The sequence below is a fragment of the Mesocricetus auratus genome, unplaced genomic scaffold, assembly GCF_017639785.1.
Source record: "Mesocricetus auratus isolate SY011 unplaced genomic scaffold, BCM_Maur_2.0 Super-Scaffold_100676, whole genome shotgun sequence".
Classification (NCBI taxonomy): domain Eukaryota; kingdom Metazoa; phylum Chordata; class Mammalia; order Rodentia; family Cricetidae; genus Mesocricetus; species Mesocricetus auratus.
In genome coordinates, this window is record NW_024429266.1 from 106234163 (window position 1) to 106251915 (window position 17753).

The following is a 17753-nucleotide window of genomic DNA, read 5'->3' on the forward strand; positions in this document are numbered from 1 at the left end:
CTTTTAAAACCTAATGCATAATTGAATACAGACTATAGATAGTTACTTATAATAGAATTTATAGTTAGGTAAGTTAGGTTTTCTAGATATACAGAAATATATTTGACATAGACAGTCTTCAAACCTTTCAAAGACCTTCAGAAAATGGCATTTAAAATGGTTTAGGGTTTTTCTTGACAATGAGAAATGTCTGCTGCTGGCAGCACTAATTACGTCTGAGAGGAAGATGGGCATCGAAGAAACTTGTTATGGAGTTTACTTTCAACATGGCAAGATTAGCCATTTGGGCAAGAAACTACTCTTGCCTAGACTGACTGTTGTTGTATAATCTGGACATGCAGGACCCACAGAAAAGTGACTGCTAAACTCAGTCTTACATGGTTCCTGCTTCAAGACTTTCTACAGGATACAGAAAAATGACTGACAGACTGCCAATGCAGATGGACAGTTTGAAATTTCCTGCTTTGCTGAGAAGTGTTCCAGACACATTGTGGCCTATGGGCTAAAGATGGATGCCCCAACGTTACAGAGGAACTTTGGGTGACTGTCCAGACAGTAAGATGTCTCTGTCAATCCTAGTGTTTATATATTATCCTTCTGTGGTCTTTGATGGAGTTGAAGACAGATAGTTATAATTATAGTTTTCCTTAGTTATGATAAAAGATAAGCTACATATAGAACTTTGGACTCACAAGAATGGGATGGATGATATTTTCTTTAAATCTTGCTAAAATATTGTAACTATGTTCTTACTTGATAACTGTTCTGTCATATACAATTTGACTATGTTAAAGTTAAGACCTTTCTTTTTGTTTAAACAGAAAAGAGGAGATGTTGGGGAAGTCCTGTGTATATGTCAATAAATTACTGCTGGCCAATAGGAATCTAGATAGGTGGGGCTAGGAGTCCAGGAGGATTCTGGGAAGGAGAAACACAGGAGAGTTCGAGATGTAACGCCATGGGGGTAGGAAGCCCAGGACTATTCTCCGGTAAGAGAAATACTTAGATTAACAATTATGGGGTAATTACTTAAGGCAGAGGTAGCCAGTAAGAAACAAACAAGGCCAACAGCTTCATAATTAATATAGCCTCCTGTGTGTTTATTTGGGACTGATGCCGATCTGGAACCAGGTGGGCTGGAAGGCTCCTCTCAAAGAAAAAGCTTCCCTTAACACCCCTAGCCCCCACGTCAGTGAATCCAAAGGTCACCTACTCTTACCCGATCCTGAACAGTAAGGCATGTACCACCCTACTTGAGTTTTTTTTCCTTTAAAAACTCCTTACAGTTGAGGCCAGGCAGCCTTTTCCTGCAGTTGCTGTGCCGATTTGCTGGACAGGGTCCCTGCAGAGGCTTGTGACATTAAACCTTATGTGTTTGAATCAGTGAGTCTGCTCTTTGGTGGCCTTTTTTGGGGTCTCATGAACTTGGCATAACAGTGGCTTTTTGTTTTTGTTTTGTCACTGCAAGGAGAAAAGTAACTATTACATCTTCTTTCCTACAAAGACTCCTCCTAGTGGGTGGGAGACTCAAGAGGCCAGGACTGCTGTGTCAGCAAGGGCTAAAGCAGACACAAGTGCTTTCTCAGAAGGCAGACATGCCAACCTTGTACAAAGCACCTGTGTGACCTGGAAAAATAAAAACCCAGTGGCAGATATTGGGGTTCAAGCTGGTCAGATGGTCAGATAGGCAAAGCAGCGAAGCCAGTAGCTCTAACCTCTACCTAGGCTGAAGCAATCCTGCCCTCAATGTGACTGGAGACTAACTGCCCAAATGTAGCTAGAGACCAAAATGCCCCAGACCAAATATCTGCTCCTATTTTATATACCTCAAGTGCTGGGATTAGAGGCGTGTGATCCCAAGTGCTGAGATCACCTTTGTGTGAGCTGTTTCTCTTTAGGACTGGATCACTTTCATGTATCTCAGTGTGGCCTTGAATTTACAGAGATCCATCTGCCTGTCTTCTGAGTCCCGGGATTAAAGGTGTGTGCCACCACCGCCTAGCTCTAGGACTAGCTAGTATGGCTGCTGGGATTAAAGATGTGTATCACCACTGCCTGACATCTGGGGCTTGTAGCTTGCTTTGCATTCTGAACCCTCAGGCAAGCTTTATTTAATCATAAATAATATATCAGCACAGGTCTGAGAAAAGTCAAGTCAGTGCCTCTTCAGTGTGAGACAGACCAGGAGAGAGCCCAGAGCCCACAGCAGGCAGACTCAACAGCTTCACTTGCTTTGCTTTCTCCCCGCCTTCCTCAACAAAAGCAGTCTCCATTTTCTGGGCTGAATGGTTTCCTATGTCACTTCCAGCTAAGACTACCATTGTGGAGGGGTACAGGTGCCATGGCTGGGAGTCATCCAGCGAGTGAAGCTGGCACCTGAGATGGGCAGGAGAAGCTGGTGCCTGGGATGTGTATGGGGGGCTGGCACCAAGCATGGATGGGAGGCCAGAACTTGAGATGGGCGGTGGGCACGGGAGTGGGAGTCAGCAGCTGGGATGGATGTGGGAGTGATTCTGTTGCTGCCTGAGGACTGACCTTGTTTTCCTGGACAGAAGTCTGTCTTCCAGAGAACCCCTGAGAGTCTCTGATGCTCATTTCTGTCAGGTTCCTTAGGGTTTAGGAGTAGAAGGTTTTATTCGAGGAACAGGGATCAGCAGCCTCCCTTGAAGTCACATACTAGGCGTCTGGAGCCGACCAGGCAAGAAGAACCTTAGGCCCAGTCCTGGCTTGGGGGCAAGTTACCTGTGTGTCCCTAGGCACACAGTCTCCTTCTCTGGAACCTTTTCCTGTCTGTGATGCAGTGGCTTGGAGCATCAACCTTGACACCATTCAGCCATGGGGGTGGAGCTCAGGGCTGCCTTCCCACCACTCTGCTCTGCCCCTCTCTCCTCTCTGCAGCAGGAACATTCTACCAGGGGCTCAGAGCCCAGAGCTATTTACAGCTGGCTTGGGGCTCTCTTGCTCCTCCCACACTGGACTCTTCCTGGCTGGGATTCAGCGTGGCTCAAGTCTTGCTCCTTTGTTCCCTTCTCCTAGAAACCAGCCATGCCTGGGGGAAGGAGCTCCCCTCCCCACAGAAGACACCATCTGGGGTGCCTCCCCTCTGCCCCTACCTGCCAGATCTGGAGAGCTCAGTCCTACTCAGCCTGGAGGACCCCTCGGTCATCACCACTGCTGTGCCGTGACATGGCTCTGCAGAACGCACTGTACACGGGGGACCTGGCAAGGCTGCAGGACCTGTTCCCCCCACACAGCACTGCTGACCTGCTGCTGGAGAGCCGGGCAGCTGAGCCTCGCTGGAGCAGCCACCAGAGGGGTGAGGGGCAGCTGGGGGTAGGGAGGCCTGAGATGGGAGCTGGGCTGGCTGCCTCAGGAACAGAGGTCCCAAGGACCGCGGGCAAGCTGAAGTCCCTAGCTGCTGTTCCCCCACCCTAAACTTTCCCAACAATCTAGACCTTGGCCCAAGATAGAAGTCATGTGGATCCCAGAATAGCTCCTGCTGCACATTGCAGCCAGGTCAGGCTCCAGCGAGGGACACGGGGCCTCTGCCCCCTCTGCCTGTGCTCCCCTCCTTTCATCTCTCCACCTACAGCCCCTTCCTTTGCCCCTCTGGTCCTCTCCCTTTCTCGTGTGCTCATGAGCTGGTCCCCAGAGGAGTGCAGGGGCCAGGAAGAGCCTCAGGGTGGCAGACACACCCTCTGTGCCAGGCTGGTGGAGAAGCCTGACAGAGGGTCTGAGGAGCACCTTGAGCCTGGCCTGGGACCTATCATCACCCGAACGGCTTCAGGACCTGCCCTTGCCTTCTGGCAGGCAGTGCTGGCTGGGGACGTGGGCTCTGTCTCTCAAATCCTCGCAGACTCCAGCACTGGCCTGGCTCCAGACTCGATCTTTGATACCAGCGACCCAGAGCGATGGAGAGATTTCCGCTTCAACATCCGTGCTCTGAGTATGGGTGGGGCATGGACGGGTCTGAGCGGGAGAGGGTTCTTTCATTCCACCTCTGTCGTCTTCATCTGCCTGGTGGCTCTTTGCCATCCCTGGGATCTGAGGCCTGTGACTCTCTCCCCCTAGGACTCTGGTCTCTGACGTATGAAGAGGAGCTGACCACTCCGCTGCACGTGGCTGCCAGCCGTGGCCACACTGAAGTTCTCAGGTTGCTCTTGAGGCGTCGAGCAAAGCCAGACAGTGCCCCCGGGGGCCGCACTGCCCTGCATGAAGCCTGTACCGCAGGTCACACCGCCTGCGTCCATGTGCTGCTGGTGGCGGGAGCGGACCCGAACACCCCTGACCAGGATGGGAAACGCCCTTTGCATCTCTGTTGGGGCCCTGGTATCCTTGAGTGAGTGACCTCTCATCCTGGACCCACTCTCAAGGGGGCAGGATGTGCTGGCGGGGTCAATACGCCTTCATTCCCAAGACATCCATTGGTCCCAGTTAAGCTGTAGCAGCACCAGCTTGGGATGTTTCTTTCTGCTCCCCTGGGAAAGAGTGAGGAGCCGGAGTAGGGACCCAGCCTCATGGCCTTCACTGAGGGCTCTGGCCAGCTTAGTAATGAAGAAGATAGCGTTGCCGTAAAAGTTTAATGTTTCCCTTGCCCATCTGATGTCCTGGGCATTGTGTGAAGCATGGTTCTATCCTCAGGGAACCTGTGGTCCTATAGCCTAAACAGACTATAAGAGACTGAGTGAGTCCCAGTGGCAGGCTGGATTCTCGTTTCAGCAGGGTGGGCTCACATCTATGGGCTCAAGAACAGCTTAAGGACCAGGCTTTGTGGTGTGGGATTGCAATGGCAGCATCATGAGAGAGGGGGAGAGGAGTTTTAGGGATTCACAGCCATCCTTGGCTGCACACTGAGGGGAAAGGGCTGGAAGTTCAAGGGCTGGCATGAGGCTCAGTCGTGCAGAGCTTGCTCATGCTTCCCAGAGCCCAGGGTCCCATCCCAAGCACAACAGAAGAACCAAGTTAAGCTCATAAGAAATTTACTGGCACATCCGATTATGTCTGTGATTCATCTTCCAAGGGAAATGTTCGTTTGTGTTGACCTAAGTAATTGTGACCTGTGACTCAGGACCCTGAGAGGATGAGACCCTACTTTGTAGTCACCATGGGATCTGAACAGAAGGGGCCTTGGAAACCCCATGAGTTCCCGCCGTGACTGCATGCCCTGCAGAAAGAGACAAGTCACGCATTGGGCCTCCTATGGACCTTGTTCCCTTGTTAAGCTCACTCACCCCCAGAGGGTTACATGGGGTTAGTCACATTACAGTAGAAGAAATGGTCCATACCAGCACAGTCCAATAGAAATCTAAAGTGAGTCAAGGCATAGTGGCATACACACATAATACTAGCTCTAGGACATGCAGGCAGGAGGAGCTGGATTTCAAGATCATCCTTGGCTACATAGTGGCTTTAGGACTTTTAGGACAGTATAGCAAGTTTCAGGTCAAACCTTGTCTCAAAAACAAAACAAAAAACAAAAAAACAGAGACTGAGAGAAAGAGAACAAGTGAACATGGATGTAATTTAAAGTTACCTAGAAGCCTTACCAAAAAATTAAATAGGTGCCGGGCGTTGGTGGCGCACGCCTTTAATCCCAGCACTCGGGAGGCAGAGGCAGGTGATCTCTGTGAGTTCGAGGCCAGCCTGGTCTACAGAGTGAGTTCCAGGACAGCCTCCAAAGCCACAAAGAAACCCTGTCTCGAAAAACCAAAAAAAAAAAAATTAAATAGGTAATTGCAGTAAGATGCATATAATATAAAAATTTCCATGCCACGTGTGGTGGTACTACATGGGTGTGGGGAACCAAACAAGTGTCTTCTGGAAAAGCAGCCAGCGCTCTTAATTGCTGAGTCCCGTCAGCTGCATCTCTTACTGGTACATAAGCCTAGGCAAGGTCTCCAAGTCCTTGCAGCCTGGGTGTCCCCTGGGATGTGAGAGTAATAGAGTACAGGGCACTGAGGCTGGGCCATCCGAGGAACACATTCCAACCATATGGTGACTTCTTGTGACTTGTATTCTCATGAGGATGTGGGGGAACATTCCTACAGGAAGAATTAGGGTTTGGTTTGGGTTTTAACGATTATTTTATGTGTATGTTTTGCCTACATATATGTATGAGTACCACATATGTGTCTGGTGCCTAAGGAGGTCAGAAGAAGACTGTAGGATTTCCTAGAGCTGGAGTTTGGATGAGTGCTGGGAATTGAACCTGGGTCCTCTGGGAGAGCAGCCAGTGTTCCTGATTGCTAAGCTATCTCTCCAGTCCCTGAGGGTTTGGTTTTAAGGCCACTATGCTGGGGCTGAAGAGATGGCTCAGCAGTTAAGAGCACGTACTGTTTTTGCAGAGACCAGAGTTAGATTCCCAGCACCCATATCAAGCAGCTCACAACTGCCAATAACTCTAGCTTCAGGGGGCCTAATGCCTTTGAGTGCATGTATACATACACACACACACGCACACACACACACACACACACACACACAGGCACGCACGCACAGGCACACACACACAGGCACACACACACACACACCATGGGCTGCAATGGCTGGTGCCTGTAATCCCAAAACTTGGAGGCACAGACAAGAGATCATCTGAGCTCAGGAGCTGGAGAGCACAGAGGGTCCGGACCACTGCTGTGTCTGCTCCTATTTCTGGGGAAGCCTGGATGGAAGGAGGGTGCAGAGCCATGAGATCCCCATAGTCCCCAGTGTATTTGCTGTGCTCAGACCAGCAGAAATGTAGCCTTGTTGCCACTTTCCTTGCCTGCTATCTCTCCCTGATTAGGTGTGTGGAGTTGCTCCTGAAGTTTGGGGCCCACGTGGATGGTCGGTCTGAGGATGAAGAAGAGACTCCTTTGCACGTAGCTGCCCGGCTTGGCCATGTTGAACTAGCAGACCTGCTTCTAAGATGGGGTGCATGTCCTGATGCCCGCAATGCGGAAGGTTGGACGCCACTGCTGGCTGCCTGTGATGCCCGCTGTCAATCCCCCAGGGATGCTGAGGCCACCACCACCCGCTGTTTCCAACTGTGCAGCTTGCTGCTCTCAGTTGGGGCAGATGCTGATGCTGCTAACCAGGACAAGCAGCGGCCCCTGCACCTGGCCTGCCGCCACGGCCATTCGGCTGTCGTGGAGCTGCTCCTGTCCTGCGGTGTCAGTGCTAATGCCATGGACTATGGGGGACATACACCTCTGCACTGTGCTCTGCAAGGTCCAGCTACAGCCCTGGCCCACAGCCCCGAGCACACGGTGCGAGCTCTACTCAACCATGGTGCTGTCCGAGTCTGGCCAGGGGCACTCCCCAAGGTACAGGGGCATGGGGCTGAAAGCAGGGAGAAGGTCATTGTGGTGTGGGGACCAGGAGAGCTAGCCCTGTGTCCTGTTTGCTTCTCAAAGCAACTTGGAGCACTTGAGCAGATAGATTAGTTTCTTCTTTCATTCAACAATAAGTAAGACCTAAGTATAAGGAGTACAAGCAGCAACAGCAATGGTGTGTGTGTGTGTGTGTGTGGTGTGTGAGTGTGTGAGTGTGTGTGCATGTGTGTGGTGTGTGAGTGTGAGTGTGTGAGTGTGTGTGCATGTGTGTGGTGTGTGAGTGTGTGAGTGTGTATGTGTGTGGTGTGTAAGTGTGTGTGGTGTGTATGTGAGTGAGTGTGTGTGGTGTGTGAGTATGTGTGGTGTGTGAGTGTGTATGTGTGTGGTGTGTGTGGTGTGTGAGTGAGTGTGTGTGAGTGTGTGTGGTGTGTGAGTGTGTGAGTGTGTATGTGTGTGGTGTGTGAGTGTGTGTGGTGTGTGAGTGTGAGTGAGTGTGTGTGAGTGCGTGTGGTGTGTGAGTGTGTATGTGTGTGGTGTGTGTGTGGTGTGTGAGTGTGTGTGGTGTGTGAGTGTGTGTGGTGTGTGTGTGTGTGTACTTGAAGGTGAACTGAGGGCAGTGGAACAGTCACAGAAGACAGGAAGGGACAGAAGAGCCAGGATCAATGAGGGGAGCCACGGAGATTTGGGGATGGGCTTTGCTCGGGCCTGAGTCGAGGAAGACAGAGTTTGGAGAGCTCTGAGGTAGCAGCTGGATCAGCTGAGCAAAATGTGCCCTGGGCCTGGGCTAGTCTCCCTGAGGACAGAACTTGAATCTGCTCTGAGCATCTGCAAAGGAACACAACCCTGCTCTCTGAAAGTTAGCACACCCCACCCCTGCCAGCTAGCTGCCACTACCCTCCGTCACCTCCCAGTTTTGTCTCTTCTCAGCGTCCTGAAGTGAGTTCTACTTGAGATTCCGGGTTAAGGTGCCCTGGGAAGGGGCTTGGTCCCATGTCACGTTGAGCTACGTTGCAACATAGAGGCTGCTAGGCCTGGAGTGGAGACAGTTATTCTCAAAGGGCATATGTCAAAGCTAAATTGGCCGTCTAGGAGGGTGCCAGCTATGGGCAGGTCCCCACTAGCCCAGCCCTCCTCCCCTGAGTCATTCCTGTTGTCCCTGCCTCTCCCCTTTGCTCACAGACCTAGCAGCATCTGTCTGGATTCCTAAGCAAGACCAAATAATTAAACAGCCCGAGAGTTCGGCAGATTGGTCTCCCCTTTGGGAAAATACAAGAAAATCAACAATTAACACTAATTAATCTCCTATTAACACCAGATAATTAGGAGACGAGCAATTCCCTATAATCTGACTGTGGTTCTGACAGCTAATGATTTCCCCGCCAGGCGGGCAGGAAGGACCTGGTACAGCAGCAGACAGACATTCCCAGACCCCTGCCTCTGCCCCTTCACCTGCCCTTACCAGACCGCTCCAGCCCTCAGCTGTCTCAGGCAAAAGGGTGACTGTAGAGTAAAGGACACCGTTTGTCCCTTTCTCACAATCTACAGCCCCTCTAGCCTTGGCTAGAGTGCCATCCCTCCCAGCGGGGATGCCTCTGTGACTATCTCTGTGGCTTGCCAGCCTCAGCATTTCTCCAGAAGACTGATGCCTTGGGCTTGATGCTGGAGACCTGAACGGGCTCTGACTTTGGCACTTGTTTGTGTGGCTGTATGCAAGTCTTTGGCTCCCAAGCTCCTATCATGGCATCACCTCAGCTGAAGGGGGTGGAAAGTTGTCATAGCACAGAGAGGGCCAGCAGCTACCAAACAGTGCACACTGGGTTGCTCAGCCGCCAACGTCCTTCAAGCCTGGTGAACGTGAAAAGAGCAGGCTCCGATACCGGGCACACTGTGTGCAAGTTGTGCCCTCTTCCTGTGGCTGTTTCCTCATCTTTTGAAAAATAAAAGTGTGTGTTTGGGCGGGGGGGGGGGTGTTCCCTACATCCTAGAGTTAATGTAGGAAATATGGTTCACAGGTGTTACCTTAGAAGAGGGTGTGGCCCACGCACGGTGCTCAGGGTGAGTTAGCTGGTGTTCTGGGATGCGGTGGATGCATGAGGACGCTCTTTCTAAGCAGGCAGGAATCGCACCAATACACAGAGTGCTGAGGCAAGGGAGAGGGCTAGACTCGCTGGCACAGCCTCAGTGAGGGCTGGAGGACTGCCTGGGCTTCCTGGAGGCGGGACTTGGCACAGGGACTCCTTGGAGAGAGGGAGGAAACAGCAGTGTGAAGTCCGGGCAGGCTAGGCTGAGATGTCTGTGATAAGCACTGCCCAGAGCTGGGACAGGGAATGGAGGCCCTGGGCCAATACAATGCTGTCTCCAGGGTCCCCTGTGCCTGAACAAGATCCTTCCACCTGTCTCCACTGCTCACTGGCGCTCTTCCGAGAAGCAGCAGTTTCCAGGGTCCCGGTGAACCAGTGGTGTAGGTACAGGATATGTGTGGAAATACTCCCCAGGGAGATAGCGAATGAAGTCTCAATACCTCTGAGTGCTGGGATTAAAGGCGTGTGCCGCCATGTCTGATTTTTTTTAACTTAAAACATTCTTATGTGTATGAGTATTTTGCCTGCATGTTTGTCTGTGTACCACATATATGCCTGGTGTCCACAGAAGCCAGAGGAGGATGTTGGATTCCTTGGAACTGTAGTTACAGTGGTTGTGAGATGCCATGTAAATGCTGCATGTGTCCTCTTCAAGAGCAGCAAGTGCTGTTAACCGCGGAGGCATCTCTCCAGTTAAGACTTTTGTTTCTATGAAAAGGGTCTCCGTAGCCCAAACAGGCTTCAAACTCTCTGTGTAGCCAAAATGACCTTGACCTTCTAATCCTTCTGCCTCTGCCTCCTCAGTGCAAGGACGACTAGCCTGCACCCCACGCCAAGTTTATATGGCACTTACAACCGAGTCAAAGACTTGGTGCACGCAAGGCGAGCCCTCTACCACTCGTCTTCATCTGATCAGGAGCCCATGGCCAGGCCAAGGGCTACTTTTTCTCCTGCAGAAAAATCCAGGGCAGAGCCCGGGAGAGGCGAGTGGGAGAACAGGGCAATGTAGTAGTTGGTAGCCGAGAGCCACCGTGCCAGGCATGCCTGCTGACACTGCAATCCAGCTAAGCTTCGTTAACTTTTTGTTTGTTTGTTTGTTTTTGTTTTGAGTAGGATTTCTCTGTGTGGCTTTGGAGCCTGTCTTGGAACTCACTCTGTAGATAGACCAGGCTGGCCTTGAACTCACAGAGATCTGCCTGCCTCTGCCTCCCGAGTGCTGGGATTAAAGGCATGTGTCACCACCACCCAGATGGATCTGTAACTTCTTCATGCCTCAATTTCCCTCACTTATAATTTGGGGACAATGACAGTCCAGTCCGTATCTTGTAGGAGTGAGGATCGGGGGTCAATGCCTGCAAACGGATAGGAAAAGAATCTGGCACAAGCCATGCGAACACGAGAAACAGTTGCTGATTTTCTGGCGCTGCTCCAACCAAGTGCCATACTGTGTGGCTTACAACAGCCTGTAACTTCAGTTCCATGGGATCTGACCCTTTCTTCAGCCTCTGCAGGCACCCACATGAAGCTGGGACAGATCCACGTAACTAAAATTGGGGAAAGAGGTCTAAACGAAAAGTTGGAGCAGTGCTGTATGGTCTCCGAACCAAGGCCAGGATCTCAGAGAGAGAGCGCCCCCTCTTCTGCCATGTCTTATCTCCTGAATCCTCCCACGTACCCGTGACCACGACCCAAGGGGGTGTGGTCAGATGTAGGTACGTGATCTCTCCCTACACCCACAAACTAGCACACACTCACAGACATATAAGACAAATAATAAATAGTGAATAAATAAATAAATAATAAAAGTTTGCCAAGCACGAGGCACACATCTTTAAGCCCAGCACTTGGGAAGCAAAGGCAGGTTGATCTCTGTGAATTTGAGGTCAGCCTGTATACATAACAAGTTTGAGGTGAGCCATGGCTATATAGCAAGACCCTGTCTCAATGAGCAAATAAAAAGGGTCTGGAAAGGCAGCTCGGCAGTTAAAAACACTTGCTGATCATTTAAAGGACCTGGGTTTGAGTCCCAGCATCCACATGACAGCTCACAACCACCTCTAATTCAGGTTTCAGGGGATCAAATGCTCTCTTCTGGCCTCCACAGGCAGTGCACACATGTGATGCACAGAAATACATACAGCCAAAACATTCATGTGCATAAATGTGCAAATATAAAAACCTTTCAAGTTAAATAAGCAAATAAAAATAGAATCAAGTAAATAAGACCTCATTTTCAATTGAGATCACATACAGATCAGATGTTAGAGCTTGAGTGTGTTTGGGGGAGAAAGTTGACTCTACAACTGTCATGGAATCATCTTCGTGGCCTGATAGAATTCCCTGATGAATCTCTTTCTTGCAGGTGCTAGAGCGCTGGTGCGTGTCCCCCAGGACCATCGAGGTCCTGATGAACACTTACTGTGTGGTACAGCTTCCTGAGGAGTCCAGGAGATTGGTACCACCTGAAATTGTGCAGGTCAGTGTCCAGGACCCAGAACACGTTACCCAGCTTGACCCTGAGAGACACCATTCCCTAAGGGGCAGCCTTGTCAGTCTTCCATAGAAATTACCCAGCAGCCCACACATGTCCTAGAAAAATATGCCTTCTGGAGTCATTTCTGAGGGTTTTTATGGGGTCCTTGGGAGATGCTCCCAGTGGTCGCCATCCTGTCCCTGTTAGAAGAAGTGGGCGCTGGCTAGTCAAGGGTGTTCTCACTGAGTCTCTCCTCCTGTCCCCAGAAGCACCATGGGTTCTACACTTCCCTCTTTGCCCTGGTGAGGCAGCCCAGGTCGCTGCAGCATCTCAGCCGCTGTGCACTCCGCTGTCACCTGGAAGGTAGTCTGCCCCAGGCACTGCCGCGGCTTCCCCTGCCATCCAGCCTGCTCCGTTACCTGCAGCTGGAGTTCGAGGACGTGCTTTACTAGGTGAGCCCTGACTTCTGGGGACAGCAAACGAGCTGGAGGATGGCTCTGGCCTGAAGCAGCTGCTTCCAGGGCCACTGGAGTTCTTTGATTCCGTGTGTCTCCTTCAGGTGTGCAGTGGTGTGGGAACGAATCAGACTCCACAAGGGGCACCTGACTCAAGTAAGGTCATCCTGCCAGCACCAGGTCCATCTTCAAGTCCGGAACGGATGCCTGGATCCACAGTTGATAGAGGAAAACAGATGAGCATCCAGCTGATACTGATGCAAACCTGTGTGTGCACTGGGAATCTATCTCCAGAATAATGGTGCAGATGTTATCTTAGCCCTTGGGAAGTAGAGGCAGGAGGGGGACCAGGCTGGTCTCGAACTCACAAAATTCTGCCTGCCTTTGCCTCCAGAGTGCTGGGATTAAAGGCATGCACCACCACTGCCTGACTCCCTTCAGCACCTTTAATCTGCCTTTTTTTTTGAGACAAGAGTTTTTCTATGTAACTCTGGCTGTCCTGGAACTCACTTTCTAGACCATGCTGGCCTTGAACTCACAGAAATCTGCACGCCTCTGCCTCTGGAGTGCTGGGATTAAAGGTGTGTGCCACCAGCATTAATCAGATTCTTTAAACATAGCTTTGTGGTAGCAAGAGTGTGGAGTTGTCACCAAGGTTGGGTTCTACTCTCAAGTGTCATTAGCTTGTTGTGGAACAAAAAAACCCTCCTCCCCTAGATGCAAGCTTCTTCTTCTTCTGTAAAACAATAGACCCTCCATGCCACTGCTCACACTGCAGTACCAGGACCCTACAAACTGGAGCTGCGGCAGCCAGCAGCGGCCGGGGCAACCCAGCTGCAGAGCGTCAAGTAAGTGTGCTGTGGTTCCTGATGTCAAGGGCCACTGGACAGAATTCCCAGGCTTGAGAGCACTTTTCCAGCCAGCTCCAGGTAGCCAGACTGTGTGGGGAGGGACCTGGAGGAGGGGCCCGGAAGGCTGTAGAGGCCAGTGGACTGGAGGTGGGTGGACTGGCCTCCCCACCAGCCTGGATTTCAGATGTGAGCACGTGACTGGAAGACTGATGAGTGGCATCTGCTGTGATCAAGAGGGTCCAGGGCACCCTCGGCCGAGGAAATGCCTGGCCGGCTGGTCCCCTGCAGGCTTGTGTTTTGCAAGGATAAAGGTTGGGACCGGAAGATGATTTCCAAGTGTTGACAGGGAACCGGCTACAGAAGGTAAAGGACCTGCAGGGACTTCTCTGGGAGACCCTGTGTCATCCCGGAGATGAGGGATCCTAAAGAATGTCCCGAGTTCATTTGTTTGCTCATAACTGCTGTGCCTCCTGTGTTCTAGGCTGGGCAGGCACAAGGCTGCAGGGGACACCGGGGCTAGCCTTCTGTCCCCACTACTCTGCTGAAAACACTAGACAAACAAGAGAAAGTTGCACACAGTACTAAGTGTAGAAACGATGCTAACACTGTGACGGCGACAGGAAGTTATTTTGGATTCAGTGACAGGGAAACCTACTCTTTGAGGAGGTCGGCATTTAACCAGCGATCAGAATGACGGGGGGGGGGGGCATCTGGGGGGGGGAGCCAGCATGTAAGTAGAATGTGGGGGAATGGGAATAACCACCGGGCCAGTGTCCCTCAAGCTGCCCAGCTGTAAGCAGCTGGTTTGAGTGGGGGAAGCTTAGAGAATCCAGAAGGCCAACTGGAGGCTACAGCAGTCATCCTGGGGTGAGCCGGAGGAGTAGCTTTGGAAGTCCTTGGGGGGATGGGTAGTGCTTGCTGTTGAGGATGTGTGGGACTCACCCAGAGTGCCTCACCGTTTTGTTTTGTTGTGGCTTAAACAACTAGGTGGGTGGTGATACTAATTACCAAGGCGAGGGAAGTAGAAAGGTCTGTGTTAGCCAGATTTACCTGTTAGACGTCTCAAAGACATCTAATGGACCAATGAATTTGAAGTACATGATTTCAAGAGGACCTTGTTGCCCAGGGGCAACTGACTCTGCATCCTGTTTCCGGGTTCTGTTTGATCCCTTCCACACACGGCTGGGGTTAAGGTGGTAAACACAGGCTCTGAGACATGGCCCCGCCCTCAGAGTTATCAATATCATCAAACCACCCTCACGGGACACATGTGAACTAAAATGCCAAGAGCAAGGTGTGGGGCCGAGAATGATTGAGAAGGAAGGCCCCACGAAGAGGCTGGAGCACCAGAGGTTCTTCTGCTGGGCATGCCAAGTACAGGGTGTGGGGCTTCTTTTCACGGAGCTGAGAAGGGGCGACAAGAAAGGGGGTGTGGAGTGCTTGGTTTGAAGAGGCTGTGCCTGGCCTCATGCCTTGTCCCTTAATGAAGAGCAGTGTTAAGGAAGGCCCTTTCTGGGTTAGACATCCAGACACTTGCAAGCCAGGAGCTTCCTCCCCAGCCTCCTGGCTGATGGTCCCGCGGGCCCAGAACCTCTCCCTGGTAATTGCTTTCCATAATGTGTTTGCTCCAAACCAATTTCACGCCTCCGTGAGGACTCCGCCCTGCACTGGAGGCGCGGACCTCCCTACCACCAACCTATCCGCCTGTGAACGGGTGGGCTCACACAAACCACACATTCAACATAACAGATACACAGAATTCGAGAGCCCTGACACAATAAAGATGCACAAACCTTCATGCATGCACACGAGAGTTCAAGATACTCGTGTACAATTCCCACCCCAATCCCGCACTCATTGTGGAGTAAGACGCGCTCTGAAGCTTGAACCTCTTGCCTGGCTCTAGTCCCTTTGCCCTCGGCGCCTCTCTTGACTAACGCCAGGGGGCGCTGTGGTACTCCGCACCTCCCTCGCGATGACTGTAGTTGCGTCCTAGTGCCACCAGAGGGTACTCGCGGACAGAAATCGACGTGGCCCACAGTGGGAAGCTCTCGCTCCCGCCTGAGTGAGTCAGAGATACACCGACATGAATGAGAGGCCAGAAGATGAGACCTGACATAGACCAAGCAGAGAGGGCATAGCAAATTATTTATCCACTTGTAAAGAAGCATACCTGCAGGTGGGATCTCTGTGAGTTTGAGTCCAGTCTGGTCTATATAGCAAGAATTAGGTCAGCCAGGCCACGTAAGCCCTGTTTTGCTTTTATTTTGCTGGTTTTTGTTTTGCTTTGTTTTGAGACAGGGTTTCACCGTGAAGCCCTGGCTGTCATGGAACTTACTTTGTAGACCAGGCTGGCCTCAAACTTACAGAGATCCTCCTGCCTCTGCCTACGAGATTAAAGTTGTGTGCCAACCCTCCACCTGCCCACATGCCCTGTTTTTAAAAACCAAATAAGTACATAATCATATCTGGGACCATATTTCCAACAAAGAAAGGAAAACAAGCAAAAAAACTAATTCCTGTTCAGGAACAGTTCCCAAAGCTGTGTACGGTGAGAGCAGGCCAACTAACAGTACATGCACAGCTCCATTTTAAATTTTATTTCTGTGTATATGAGTGTTTTGAATACATATACATATGTGATCCACATGCATGCCTAGTGTCCAGGGAGGTCAGAAGAGGTGGTCAGATTCCCTGATAATGAAGTTACTGAAGGTTGAGAGCTGCCGTGTGGGTGCTGGGAACAGAACCCATGTCCTCTGAATGAGCAGCCTGACCCATCTTTAAGGCCTGACCCATCTCTCTAGCTCCATGGTTCCATTTTAGGAAAGACCAGACACTAGTTCAGGGGTTCAGTAGCAAGGTCCCCATTTCTGCTGGTAAAGAGCCAGCTTTGTTCAAATTTGATGGTTTGATAGCAACAGCATCTCTCCTGGATCCTACGTGCTGTCTACAGACTGGAAGGTGAGTGAGTCCTTCTCTCTTGGGCAGGTATGCTCTTCCTTTGTTCCCTGCAGGAAGAACTCATTCTGCCTCGTACCCATGCAATCCTTGCTGTTTAAGCAGTCAGAGTAGATGATTTGCTCCCTCTTTCAAACAGAGAAGTTAAGTTGGAGGTGCCTTGGCCATGTGGCTTAGGGAGGGCTGGAACTTGCTTCCAACTTTGTTTGTTTGTTTGTTTCTTTTTTATCTCTAGCAATGCTTCCCCATTTACTGTGCGGTCTCAGTTATACCCTGAATGCAAGGGCAGGGATAGAGCGTGGGCTGCAGCAGTCACCCCTAAGCATGGGATACTAGCTACTAAACATCAAAGACCAGAGCAGCTACTCTTCATGACCCCAGCAGGGCAAGGGACTGATTGAAGATATAAATGGGTTACAGTGCTCAGTATCTGGCACACATGCCAGGTCAATACAAAGCCCCCAGGTGTCACTGAGCTCATCACTTCTGAGTAGGTTGCCCACTGGGATTCATTGGTACCAAAATATAAACCTCCACCTCTTTGCCAGCTTGAGTGGGGAATCTACCGCTCCAAGGATAAGTGCTAGACAATAAGCTCTTGACTTCAGATAGGTGATATACATTTTTGAGACCAGAAGGCCTTTACCCTCGAGCCCCGAGAGTGCACAATCCATTCTGTGCCACAGAGAAAGGCAGGCTTGTTGAAGTGTATGTGCATTCACTGTCAGAGCTTTGGGACAGAGATATTTCAACATATGTCCTTTGGAGCTTTTGAAATTTCGCTCGATGTGATGTTATTACCTATGCAAAAAATGAATGCAATTACTTTTAAAAAATGGCTCTTCTCCATGTGTTATTTGATTGGTGCGGAAACTGCTCATACAGCTTTAATTGCAGTAATTGTAGCTCAAAGTTCCCTCCATAATTCATCAAGTCAATAAGCCTCTATTATGTATCCAACACTGTAAAGCCATCAAACCAAGTACTTGACCTCTCCCTTCTTAAGTACAATACACTTTTGAAATCTGGTCTTCATTATCAGTACTGTGCAGGGCTTGGTTAACTAACTTAACAGGGTTGTTTGGAAGACTGTCTTTTGGTGTTTTCTACTTCTTTGTTGTGAGTTGTGACCTAAGCCAAGCCACCTCTTCTTTCCCCAAGGTGGCATCTTCTCTCCAGTGTGTCTCTCGTTTTCACTGGGCGAGTGTAGATTGCAGAGTATGTCTGTACAGGACTGCATAGAATGGCGCCATCTTCCATTCATTTCTCTGTGAAGTCTGAAGACCGATGACCTCCCCACCACACTCAGGGCCTCACAGCAGCCCTTGTGATCTGGTTCACACTGGTCTAGAACTCAATGTGGAGCTGAAGATGACCTTGAACTCCCCATCCCAGGCTGAGACCATCACAACCAACTTCTTGGTGCCTGACTCATTTAATCCCGCCTTCTTCCTGGGCGCTGCCCAAGGCTCTTAGAGTACAGCAGCCGCCTGGGACAAAAGTCACTGAGACCAGCAGTCTGTCCGCCCTCCTGCAGCTCTATAGCTGGGTGGTAGGTAGGTTTTCCTCTTCACCCGAGTAGGATCACTCACACTCCTAAACTGCATCTAATTGAACTT

At 50.7% G+C, this 17753-nt stretch overlaps 1 protein-coding gene across 3 annotated transcripts; it reads left to right on the top strand.

The window, feature by feature from the left end:
* The first annotated feature begins 942 nt into the window (after positions 1–942).
* Positions 943–12745, top strand: Asb10 (ankyrin repeat and SOCS box containing 10). 3 transcript variants are annotated; one of them, XM_040737116.1, is made up of 8 exons: positions 943–989; positions 3037–3316; positions 3857–3946; positions 4072–4339; positions 6785–7304; positions 11757–11870; positions 12134–12319; positions 12427–12745. In XM_040737116.1, the coding sequence occupies exons 2-7, from the start codon at positions 3046–3048 to the stop codon at positions 12317–12319; spliced, it is 1449 nt and encodes a 482-aa protein (XP_040593050.1). In that variant the 5' UTR covers positions 943–989; positions 3037–3045; the 3' UTR covers positions 12427–12745. The 3 variants fall into 3 exon arrangements, with proteins under 3 accessions (XP_040593050.1, XP_021079360.1, XP_005087295.1); XM_021223701.2 differs by lacking the exons at positions 943–989; positions 3857–3946 and having other exon boundaries at positions 2855–3316; XM_005087238.4 differs by lacking the exons at positions 943–989; positions 3037–3316 and having other exon boundaries at positions 3335–3946.
* Positions 12746–17753: the final 5008 nt, after the last annotated feature.